This window comes from Nestor notabilis, unplaced genomic scaffold (assembly GCF_000696875.1).
Source record: "Nestor notabilis isolate BGI_N333 unplaced genomic scaffold, ASM69687v1 scaffold19294, whole genome shotgun sequence".
In the NCBI taxonomy this organism is placed as follows: domain Eukaryota; kingdom Metazoa; phylum Chordata; class Aves; order Psittaciformes; family Psittacidae; genus Nestor; species Nestor notabilis.
This window is the reverse complement of record NW_009925458.1, coordinates 40,582-53,311: the sequence shown is the minus strand read 5'-3', so window position 1 is coordinate 53,311 and position 12,730 is coordinate 40,582. Positions and strand designations below refer to the sequence as shown.

The 12,730-nt window shown below is 40.8% G+C and overlaps 1 protein-coding gene across 1 annotated transcript in view; it reads left to right on the top strand.

The window, feature by feature from the left end:
* IKZF2 (IKAROS family zinc finger 2 (Helios)) overlaps positions 1-4,721 on the top strand; it is a gene marked incomplete at its 5' end in the record, with an annotated part of 49,173 nt that extends 44,452 nt beyond the window's left edge. The window contains one exon of the mRNA XM_010013071.1: positions 3,708-4,721. Within this exon, the coding sequence (XP_010011373.1) occupies positions 3,708-4,432 (725 nt within the window). The remainder of the gene's footprint in view (positions 1-3,707) is intronic.
* Between the last annotated feature and the right edge of the window lie 8,009 nt (positions 4,722-12,730).

Here is a 12,730-nt window from a genome sequence, read left to right as displayed (position 1 = left end):
AAAAAATAGCCTCTTTCATATTTACTGTATCTTATTTTTCTGCCTTTTCTGGTCTTTCATGGCATCTCAGTGTTTGAAATGAGTAACAGCGGTCTCCTCTTTGTTCCTTTTCTTTACTCTTTTTTTCCACCATGACCTCACTTTTCTTCCCATTTTCTCCCCAATGAAATACTGTTCAACTCTATCAGGAAGAACCTGTAATGGTTCTCTTGCTTGCAGGAAATTTTCCTGTGCATACTGCAAGTGTGGCACGTGTCCAAAACAACTTAATGGTGTTTATGAGAAGGTCATGTAAGCATAAGCTAAAATCTTTGCATGCTACATCTATCAATGCTTTACTGCTCTTTCTGATCAGCAATCTCCAAGGGACCTTGGGTTTGGACCACTGTCTCTACTCTGGCTGAAATTTCAGAAGGGAAGGAAAGGAAGCAACATACAGCAAATAGAGTTAATTTCTGAATGAGAGATTTGGTTATATGTCTGCTGTTGAGATACAAGTCTTCCCAAACCTGTTGAAAACAGTGGAGGCAGAAAGTATAACTTCTTTCAGTGAAGGGAGAAGCACACACTGGAGAAATTGAAAGTAATCATCTTCAAGCTGATCACATGAAGGAGACTCACATATTTTCAGTTTGAATGTGGTGCTCACTCTCATAGAACATTACTGAGGTGTCAAGAACTAGCAGGATACAAAACAAGATATTCATGTGGCTTACGGTAAGACCGCAGCTCTTATAGTACAAATCAAAAATACACAGATATTTCAGAACAGATGAAGACTAATCAGCTTCAAAATTAGAGTCAACTTCTAGTTAATGGGGGTCAGAAAGAAGTTTACCTAGTGGTAAATTCTGTGACTGCTTTTTCCAAGATTTCCTGCAGCTTTCTCCCAAGTGTCTGGCATTGCAGTTGCTGTACATACTTGATGAGATGGTCTACAGGTATCACAGGGCAGTTGTGTCTATGTGCTTTGATCTAGCTTCAAATACCTGCTTTGAGGTTTTTTTGAATGTCATACAATAAGATGACTACAGTGGAGAATGTTTCTCCTACTTCATTATTGTAGGGCCAGGTGTAAATAGAATTTGAGCATAATCTTGCATGGAAATTAAAAAATATGAGTCTGATCGGTTTTAAGTGCAAATTTGGCCAAAGAGGAATTAAAATTGAAAACCATGTTGGACTGGTTTGTTAATTCTTCTGAGCTCTTTTGTTTCATGCCCTCTCCTCCCCACATGATCATTTATTTTACTCTTTTATGTCACACTCAATTTCTAAGGCTCTGACATCTTTGGAACCAGTTCATAATTAAAGGAATGAATAATTCAGGTCACTGACAATTTACAGTTTTCTCTACTCTGCTGTCTGTGCTGGAGTAACTAAACGTGGAAGACAAAAGGAATCAAAATAAGGTTTGTGTCATTCATGAAAGTAGTCCATAAAGGACAGGTCTGATTTCTTGATCTGTATAGCCTACAAACGACTGACAGCATGTTTGGCAGATGGATCAGACTCTCACCAGATCCAGTTCTTTATTCAAACACAGGAATGATATGGGGGGCAAGAGCAGGTGACAGGGACCAATGTGTTCCCATTTTCATTCCTTTTCTTCCCACTGTGACAAAGACTCCATCTGCTTCTTGGAGCTGTCCTCCAGTCCCCGTTTGGCCCCACCTGGGAAGGAGCTGCTCAATTCCATATGAGACCAGAGCAACCTCCCATTACAGAGTTGTCCATCCTATCAGTAGCAGGACAGACATCACAGACAGTGAGAATGACAGCCCATGGCAGAAACACTGAAAAGAGGATGTTTGATGGCAAGAGTCACCATTACATCATGTTAGATTAGGGAGGCCATTGCTTTAGGACCATTTGCTCCTTCTCTCCTTCCTTCCCTCTTTTTCTCCAAATGCCTTGTGTGTAACAAAGAAATAATTTTCTACGTTGTGCTTTCTCACAGCCAGCCATAGGGAAACGCAGTGAGGTGCATGAACATGGTGTCTAATCAGAAGCATGTGAGCAGTATTGCTGAAGAGAGTAGGAATATTTATGTGCTTCACTTTAGACTTGCATTTAATTACCTTCCCAATCAGGACTAAGTTCCCAAGCGAAAGTGATGCATCATCTCCAAGGATAACATGATTGTTCTGTGGGTAATGTTAAATTATTTCTCTATGCATGATTTTAAGATAAGCCACATTAAGTGGAGTGAATTATTATAGTCAAAAATAAAATGCTGAGTGATAGCTATGTTGAAATGTACTAATGCTATTTGGAAGAGATTTGGGATTACAGTTCTGCTTCTTTCTTATGGTGGTTTATACGCATTTTGTTCCAAGCAATTTTGCAAAAGGTGATAGAAGATTCTTGAGTTCTTTAAGTCTTGGATAGTCAAACCAGTTGTCTGTAGTGACTCCTTGAATGTATTATTTAATGCTGTTGAAGAACGTACGGGTTTATGTACCAAAGTAGTGAAAAGTAACAAAGACAATAAAAACCAACCAAATTATTTATTAGACTTCATCAAATCAGCTTAAAAATTTAAGTGGCAACAACTAGCTAATATTTGTGTCTGTGAACACATATATAAGCATGTATATCTTGTATCTTAAACATCTAGTTATGCATACAACCTTTCCTATTTAAAAAAGAGCTGCTGTTATATGGACTTTCCTTGTACTGACACTCTAAAGCCACCACAGGAAAAGCAGTGCTGCTGAGCTGAGCCCTGATGGAAGTAGTGGTAAATTGTTATCTTCAAAGGAGAGGTGTGATAGGTAACGTGCCCTACAACTAGCATAATTTACCAGCATTATCAGTAATGTCATTGATTTTAAAAGGTTACAAAGATGTGAATTTGGGTTCACATCAGCCAACTTCATCATCATTATTATTTATTTAACCTGTATCAGTGAAAGTTGCTTTTGCCTTTTACCAGAGGACATAAGCTATACAGTGTGGTTTCTCTGCTTTGTTTTCTTGCCTAAGCAGACACTGTGGTGGTGGTGGCAATGTCTTCTTCTCAGACCAAAACTTTGGGATAGGATTTTTTTTCTTTTTGGAAGAGAAGAACTACAAAAATGCCATAGCTTGACCATGAGATGGCAGATCAGCCCCCAGTGCTCCTGTTACTTGCTCTCTTCTGTGTCGTTTTACTGACGTTTCTTCTGCTGGTTGAAGGATTTAAATGTTGTATCTCTAAAGGTGCCTCTGTACCTGTTGTTCAGGTTTCTTGCTATGCAGCCCTATTGTAAGGTTTGTATGAGGCACCTCAGAGTGCCGGGGACATGTGGCGCTGCCTCCTTTAATTTTGGGAGAGTATGTCTAATGGTATAAACCAGCAAAGCTTCATTGACCGTGGTGGTTCAATCCCATTTTCTACCAGTTAACATGTATTTCCTAACTTGAAGCACAGGCCCAGTGGGAGGTTTGGAATTGTTCAGGAAGTCACTGCAGTCACATGCTTCGCCTAAAATAAAAAAACATAAAAGCTGTTGGTGAAGTTGCTGTTTTACCCATCTCAGGACAGAAACTTCATAGGAGATCAGTTACCAAGTAGGAGGAGGCTAATTACGGACTCTGGAATGAATTTCACCCCAAGTCAGGGTGAATTTCAGGGTGAAATTCTGCCCCTCCCTACCCCTTTTACAGTGAAGCCTTCGAGTAATGATGTTGATTTCTCTCATTCATTTGCTCTTGTCCCTTAGGTGAAAAGCTCATGAGATTTGGCTATCCAGATATTCCCTTTGATATGAACCTAACCTATGAGAAGGAGGCTGAGCTGATGCAGTCTCACATGATGGACCAAGCCATCAACAATGCAATCACCTACCTTGGAGCTGAGGCACTTCACCCCCTGATGCAGCACACACCAAGCACAATTGCAGAGGTGGCCCCCGTCATCAGCTCAGCTTATGCTCAGGTCTATCATCCTAACAGGATAGAAAGGCCCATTAGCAGGGAAACAGCTGACAGTCATGAGAACAACATGGATGGCCCGATTTCCCTCATCAGACCAAAGAGTCGAACCCAGGATCGAGAGGGCTCCCCCAGCAATAGCTGCCTGGATTCTACTGACTCAGAGAGCAGCCACGAAGACCGCCAGTCCTACCAAGGAAACTCTGCCTTAAATCCCAAGAGAAAGCCAAGCCCGGCTTATATGAAGGAGGACGCCAAGGCTTTGGATGCCACAAAAGCTTCTAAGGGCTCTTTAAAGGATATCTACAAGGTCATCAATGGAGAAGGGGAGCAGATTAGGGCTTTCAAGTGTGAGCACTGTCGCGTCCTTTTCCTGGACCATGTCATGTACACCATCCACATGGGCTGCCACGGCTACCGGGACCCATTAGAGTGCAACATCTGTGGCTACCGAAGCCAGGACCGCTATGAGTTCTCATCGCACATAGTCCGAGGAGAGCACACATTCCACTAGGCCTTCTCATCCAAAGGGGACTTGTATGAAGTAGAACTGCACATGAAGAAATACTGCACTTACAATCCCACTTTTCCTCAGACATTGAGACGCCTATTTTGTTGTTGTTGCTGTTGTTGTTGTTGCTGTTGTTTAATTATTATTATTATTAACCTTATTTTTTGTGGACCCAACCTCATTTGCTCTGCCCAGCTTAAGAATGGAAAGAAGGGAGGGAAGGGATAAAAGAGAGGTTTGCTGTTGCTGTCACGTTTTGGTGGGTGGCCCGCCTCGCTTTCCATGGGAATTGAAAGGCAGCCTGTTTCTGTCTCAATCAGCTGTACATTGTGTCCTGTTTTGGGACATCACTCAACCCTGCTAGGTGCTTTAAAGTCCTGACGAGATGCCACTCACTCATTTACAATTTCAGACGAATAGATACAAACATTTCAGAGGAGAGCCTCTTCCAAACGTATAGATACAGTCTGGGGTTTCAGTGGCTGGAGGAGAGAGGGGGATCTTTATTCTGCAGAATGAACAATTATTTTTAAAGCGAAACTGTTAGGGATTTAGGAGCACAAAAGAAAGTCAATGTTCCTTTCAAAATTACTTTCTAGGGTGAGCTGTTTTCCTGGGTTCAGTGTGTATTGCCCCTCTAGAATGTAAATTTAAAGAAAAAAAAATAAAAACAAAATATATGTCTTAACACTGTACCACATTACAGCAGTTTAGTTTCATAAGTCTGAGGGCCTTCTGTGGTAAGTCTGAGGCTTTGTATTTTTATTTTCCTTAACTTATGAAGCACCTTTTTTAGAATGGTTGATTTGCTGTTACTCCATGCCTATGGCTTCTCACTGGCTTCTTAGAGACCCTTGGGAGCCTTACTTATTTGGTTGCACCCTGTGTTTTAAGAAATAGCATTTAGAAATAACTTTTACACTTGCTTCTAGGACAGTAAGTGGCCTAGGAGTGGGTGAGGGAGTCTGTAGTTTACTCAAGAGGTTCTGCTGCTCTTCTGAAATAATTTTGTTATAAAATTATGGATTTTAAAATGACAGAAGTCCTAAGTAGGAAAGTGTTCTTTAAATATAGGTATATATAGATATATAATTATATTAATACTTTCTCATTCTATTATCACAGTGTTAACCTCTTGGCAACAGCCTAAACTAAGACTTGCAGCTGGGAAAAAGCTAGGAGCCAGATCCTTGGCCAGCATTAGTTTCATTAGCCCCATTGAATTTAATGGAACTACCCCGACTACTTCAGCTACATCAGGAGCCAAGCCTTTACCATTTATTCTCTCATTGACATCTTATTTGCTTAATCTGCTGAAGTTCCTTTTGGTTTTAAGTCATCAATTCTACTTTAATTTAGGGGTGGAAGTGTTTGCAGGTTTTGCTGCATAGCTTTTGCTCTTGGAGAGCACAGAAGCCCTGCAAATGAGCAGATAGTGTATCACCTTCTCTATTCTTCAGAAATGACACATGAAGATGCAGGTGTTGTGCTTTGATTTAGATTTGCAGATTTCATTTTTATTCCTATTTTATTAATTTCACTGTAGGGAAGACAAATGGAGAAACAAACTTCAGAGTAAGTCTTTGAACTATAGACTGGACAAGAGCAAAAGAAAATCAGCCTCCAATATGTTTTGTTTCCTTTCTTTCTTTCCCAATAAATAACAAAGCCAGCAACCACCCAGCAAGTTGCAGGTTGCATCAGTAAAAACTGGGCTTAAACCTACATGACAGATTGCCATTGAAACCCAACTGTTTGTACCAATCACAATTGAAATGTTGTTGTTTGGCAACAAGAACACAGCTTGAGAATGGAAAGATTTGCATGGTTTTAACCCCCTCCATGCACACGGTCTCCATGCGCTTGGTGAGACCTTTTCCAAAGTATAAAGTTACTAAAGTGTAAAAGAGAGAGCAAGATCAGGCCATAATGAATTCCCATCTGCTCACTTCAATCTGCGCACTCGATGCATATGCCAGTTTGCTGTTCGTTTTGAGGGTACTGGGTTTTTTCTTCTTCTCTTCCTAGACCTGGAGCATTTGAAAGTAGGAGCTGAGTGGTATTGATTGAAATCTTTTTATGGTGACATTCTTGGCAGCTAGAACCTGTGTTTAGAAAGGATACAGTAGATCATGGCCAGATTACCTGATGACTGCTTCCCAGCACTGAAGTGCTATTAAGTAGGAGCTGGTAAAGTCTTGCAGTAGCCTATTAATTATAATACAATGTGGAGAGAAATGTCATCTTGTGTAATGTGAGAGCTATCAAGGCTCGGAATATACGGGCTTTGGAGAGACAGATTTAAAGACCTATTCCCAACATTGTTCTTAATGTCATTGGGTTCCTCCCCCTCCTTCTTTCTTCATCCTAATGGAGAGGCAAGTCAGGCAAATGAACCACTGCCATCTTCCAGACCATTCTCATTTTCTTGTGCTTGGTGCAATCAAAGGAGCTTGTGCAGGAGAAAAATGGGGAGGTGCTGGAGGGCATCCCTTTTATTCCTCATGGCTGATTCTCTGCAGCCATGAAGGTTGGCTGAGGAGGTGGCCAGTCGTGCTCTGCATCACGGTGTGCTTGGAAATTCAGAAAAGAGACGTTGCTTTTTAAAGTTGGAAAAATCGCCTAAGAACAATGTGCAAAGGGAAAGGTGCTGGGCTTGAAGGTCACTCAGTTTGCATGGGCCTCCAGGAAGACACGTGCCTGCGCCAGAGAAAAGGGTTGCCAGCAATCCCTTTCAGTCTCTGGGGGACAACGTTTTGTTCTCCCCTCTGTCGTCAGTGGAAAGAACACAGGCTATGGTTTCTTGGAATGCTTAGCACTAGGGAAAAAGCATTAATAACTTCTGCCTGTGTTTAGGAAAGCACCAGAATACGGGAAAGGCAGAGAATAATCTCTTGTGTATCCACAAATAAGTTGGCTGCAATTACATCTGCAGTTTGTTAGTGTGCACTTTCATTCATTGATGATTCATTGATACCTCCAGTAGTGTATATTCTGTAGATGTTTGAAATATCAAACAGGGAGACTCAGTGGTTTTGTAGCTAGCTTCAGTTAAGCTCAACTTTTTGTTCCAATGGTAGCATGTGAGATCTGTATCTGAGCACCCCATGTCCTGGTATCATAGGCACAGAGAACTGGGGAGGCAGTGGGGAGAGACACTGGTTTAGTTATCCTCCAAAAACTGCGTTTTGGGAGAGTAAGAAGGTGAGGGGTTACGTTAAATCAATGTCCTTTTCTGAAGACTCACTGAAGTTTTTCATCCTAGGGCTAGGGAAAAGAAAAAGATTAAATTCTAGTTCAGATTTTGAACAGTGTTTTGGGCTAGCATTGATTTTTAGCATTCGCTTACTACTGAAAATCACTGGAGGGTTTTATCTCAAGCAGTTTGCCCCTGCTCAGATGTGTGCAAAATGAGGCCTCAGAGATTGATATTTTTTTTCCCCTTGCTTGTTCTCTGCAGATTTCTAAGAAAAGCTCTTGAGTTTTGTCGAGTTCATTAGTCATTCACAGTGTACTAGGAGTTTCAGTAGATAATCCTTGGCCTGCAGATCCATTTGTTCTAAGTATTTGGTGTTGGAAATCAAACCTGGCTGATTTTTATTGGGCTCTCATGAAATTCTTGGAATCAAGTTTCCAGTTAAAAACATGCATTTGCAAATTCTTGTGAACATTCCCCATTTTCATAAAATAAAAAAAAAAGCAATTTCTACACACATCCCTGCCAGTAAACCCTTTTGCTTCTTTTTACAGCAAAAATGGCAAGATTCTGACTCAATTTAGAGTATTAGAAGCCTATTAATATCAATAGAAGTGTGACTGCTTATTCTGCTCTTGCTATGATCCATATTCTTGGAGCAAAGGGCATTATCTATGTATCTGCTATTATGGCCAATGAATTTTACAGCCACCTTTCTTTGCAGTCAGGAGTGCACATCAAAATATATAGCATTTTCAGTAAAGCCAGCTCTTTATTCAGTAAGTTATGGGATTAAAACAATTTTATTCTCTTTAAAAAGTGCTTCCATCTATGATGTGATGTGAAATGTGTTTAGGCATTAACCTCTATTGCTCTGTATTAGGGAGAAAGAATCAAAATCTGTTAACTGGCCTGATTTTTTAATGGTGGGGGTTTCTACAATGTGAGGTCGCAGCTCACAAAACACCCATGCAGAACTGAAGTATCTTTACTGCAAGGGGAAGAAATTCTTGGTTTCAGGAGTTTCCAAATTTCTTTCTTTTTACAAGGGCATTCCTAAATTGGGGCTGTCAGGAAGAAGAGGAGGCCAGGAATTAAACAAACCCTTCAAAACTGGCTTTTTATTACTGTTGCCTAGGTCCTGTGTTAGCTTTTTCATATTTGAAAGAAGCTAGACAACAAACACTCCTTCCTCCAGAAAGAAACTTCGGAGATAATTTAGGGAAAGGATGTTGTTGTTGTTGTTGTTGTTATTATTATTATTATTATTATTTCAGCCAAGGACAGGAGCCACAGTAATACAGTTCCTTTGCTAGATAATGTTCCTTTCCTTAACTCTTGCTGCGCATTACAATGTGATGAGGAGGGGGAAGGGAGGCTGCTCTGTTGCCAGAGTTGCCTAAACTCAGTGTGGGATTTGAGGAAAAGTGTGATATAATTGGCTTTGACGCTAGAAATTGGCATCTCAGCTTGGCTTAGTATCATTTAAAAACAAAAATGGATGGCAGTAGTGGCCTGCAGTCTAGGGCAGCTGGAGATTTTGAGAAAGTATATTTATATATATATGGTATCGTATAATTAGATATATGCTTTATTGTATATGTGCCTTTTTCAAATGCATTTTGGAAGTTTGTGGTGTCGTTCATGATATCCTACCATACCCTTTCAGAATGCACGACAAAAACCAACCCAAAGTAAACATCCCTTCTGCTATGGTGTAGCGAGGCAGATCCCTCTCCCCTTTGGCACCCTCCTTGGCAGCTTGACCTGGAGGGGGGACCATCTTTGTACTTTGCTGTGAGATTTCCTGGAGTTTGATGGCTTTTAGGAGTGGGAGGGGCTAAGAATTGCCCTAGCAAAGTCCATTCCAGCTACCCAGCCAAATCTGGTCCCAGCCCACACAGCATCCCCAAGCTGCACAGTGCCAGGGCAGTGCTCCCCTGTTCTCCCCCTCCCAAGATTTAAGTAAAAGCATGCTTGAAAACAGACTTTGCTGTGCTTTTAAGATCCTACTGAGGAGAAGACTTTAAAGCATCTACCACTTGCTTCGGCCTGGAAAAAGAAATCTGTCAGAACAAAAGTCCTTTGGAAATGGTTTGTAAGTTTGACGGTCATTCTGCTGCCACCCTGATGACTGATGCAGAGGTGAGAGAAGCCCATCTGTAGAAGATGTTATGGGGGTTTATTAGCTGGAACACTTGGGTGAGAAGCACAGCATTTATTTCGGTGCTTTCCTGGCAGGTTGGTGACCTAGTTTCAGATCTAGTTATTTACCCTGCATGGGTACAGTATCTATGTGTGCCGACACAGGCATAACGTGAACCTGGCAGGGGAGGTGACTAGGTGAGGATGGTGAGGATGCTCTGGGTCAGGCCCTGATCCCATTGCCAGCACCTCAGCACCTCTCTGCTGGGGTCTGGGCCTGTGGCAGTCACAGAGAATATGTGGGAGGAGGAATTAGGTAGAAAAGAGGCGGAATTTGCTTCATCATAGATATATTCCCTTTATCCCATTAAGAATTGTCCTGAAGTGTAAGCCAAGGAGAACATTACTGGTTTCTGATTTAGTCTCTAACAGCTGTGCCTGAAAGCGTGTGAATATGTCCTTCTCCACTGAAGCTCTCAAGTGAACGGAGGACAGCCAGGAGGAGGTGGTGTGCTGACGTCTTGCCGTGATGCACGCTTAACAGGCTAAGATAACAATAAAACTGGTATCTAAATCACCTAGCTTTTCCAGCCTTTGGAAAGGTGGTTGTTGGTATGCTCACTTGGATCCTCATTTGGGAGGATAACTGCCCGTGCTCTCTCCTTCTGTAAAAAACTTCTTTACAAACTGTCCTGGGTTCAGTTTGTGTCCTTAAACCACAACACAAACAAATCACAGGACAGTGGGCAGAAATGACCGTTTCAACAACGACTTACATCGCTATAGTTAACCATATGATTTACAGTTACAAAAGGAGTACTGTGATGTATTTCCTAGCAGTATGTGAAGTATTTTAACAGAGTGAATGACAAGGAATTTACATCATGTCTTGAGAGGGGCTCATGATGCATACTCTACTGGGAGAAAGGGAGCAGCTTGGCCCAAAGCTTGGGCCTGACGCTTCGTTTCTGCACCAGGTATTGATTTAGGTGCCTGCACTGCAGCCCAATAAAATATGTGAGCATGATTAGCCTCCTGTCATCCCTTCAATTAGATCTGGAAGTACACAGGAGCTTTGCAGTTAACAGTGTGCTTAATTATTACCATCAATTGTGACACTGGGTCCTTAGTTGCTAATTGGTGCAGTGCAGCAGCTCTGGTTAGGTCTTGGTTGTTGGAACTCCATGGTGGAGCTCTGCAGTGAAGACGGTGGTGTAGCAGCCTTAATCCCTCACACTCGGCCGTACATGAATGACAGCAGCCTCTAGTCTGGATTATCCATCACAGATAAAATATGGGCACCTCCCGCAAGGCATGGTGGAGAGCATGACTCTGTTATTGGCACAATGAGGCCAGTTTGCAGTAAATTGGGCCATTCAGTTTTACCTCAAGTGACATCAAATACTAAAAGCTTCTTGAAGGGGTAGAGGTCACTGAATCCCCTACTATGCACTTACTGGGATTTGACATTGCTTACTGGAAATGGATGTTCGTTCCTGAACACACTGTAACAAGGGAAGGACTTTTTGGTTATTTTTGTAGTCGTTCAGATTCTGAAACTGTGATCAATTATTTGACTAATTGTCAAGTGTCCTCAGAGCTTGAACATGTTCACTTCCTCTGCCATGTAGCAGTCTCCTCGGGCTTTCAGTGGTTTTCTCTTTCTCTCTCCCCCTTTCCTTTCTCTGAGCTTTAAGTCTGGGCCTGCTCTTATCTCCTGTAGCTTGGGGCTGTCTAGGGGTTTGGGAGCTTGTTGGGGGGGGGGGGTTTGTTCATTGGCTGTACAGTCTGTTTACATATTTTTATACTCAAGTGTAGTTTTATATTAAAAACAGGAAAAAGAAAAAAAGATAGTCAATTTGAGAAAACAAAATATTAAGGTACGTCTCTTTGTAACACTTTAAAGACCTAGGGTACCTTCAGAGATGACTCCACAGTGATGTAATTATAATACTGTATATTTGCCTTCCTTTTTAGTTGGTTTTATTTTCTGGTTGTATTTTTTTTTCCTAAAATGTGTATCTTTTTATGAGAAACTGGAAACTTTTAATGCAAATGTTTAGAAAGATTTAAAATTGTAAAGTAAAAAAAAAAAAAAAAAAAAAAAAAGTCATATAATTTTTTTTTTTTTCCTGTTGGAAGAAAATGCTTTAAAAAAAAGTTTTACTAATGTTGTATTCCAGGGTGGGGGTTACCAACCCCAAATTTGCTTCTTATGTTTCATTCTTGGATCCTGCTTTCTCAACGTGCTCAATGCAGACCTGGATGATTTGCTTATATTAGTCAAAAGAAAAACTTCACCAACAAAACCACCTTTTGGGGTTATTTTTCTGTTCAAGTGCAATACTTTCCCTGACATCATATTAATGTGTGGTGGTTTCTTTCTTCTTTCCTCTAGTCCACACAAATCAGTGAAGCAAAATGCTTTGTCTTAAATAGATTCAAAGATAAGGGTTAAGTAAATTAGACAAAATTAGACTGACAAAAGGTGAGAGAATGTAAGTTAAGGCTAAAGCCCATACCTTAACTCCTGCTTTTATTTGATATTGAAACACATCCAGTGCATGAATTAAGGACATACCTGTTCTTGCTTCTTCCTTTTCTTTCCTAATTGCAGCTTTCTTTTTAAGAAAAGCACTTAATATTGATGTTTATTATAAATAACAAAAAATAAAAAGATCTTTTAGTCTGATCCAAAACCCACTCAGTGGAGGCTCTTGTTGATTTTCATGATGGGTTTTGGATTAGGCCTAATCTCTTAGCTAGGGCAAAATTGCCATTTACTCTAATGGGAGAGATTTGCCTGTGTAAGAATTACAGGACTCATGTCCTTTATCTACCTGAGAGACCAGAAAAGCTTCTTTAGAGTTGTCCTTGTCTTATATAAGTTTAGATGGGACTTGTTTTACATATCATACATATTTATATATAGTGTATTTTTAATGTCTTCCCTCGCCCCC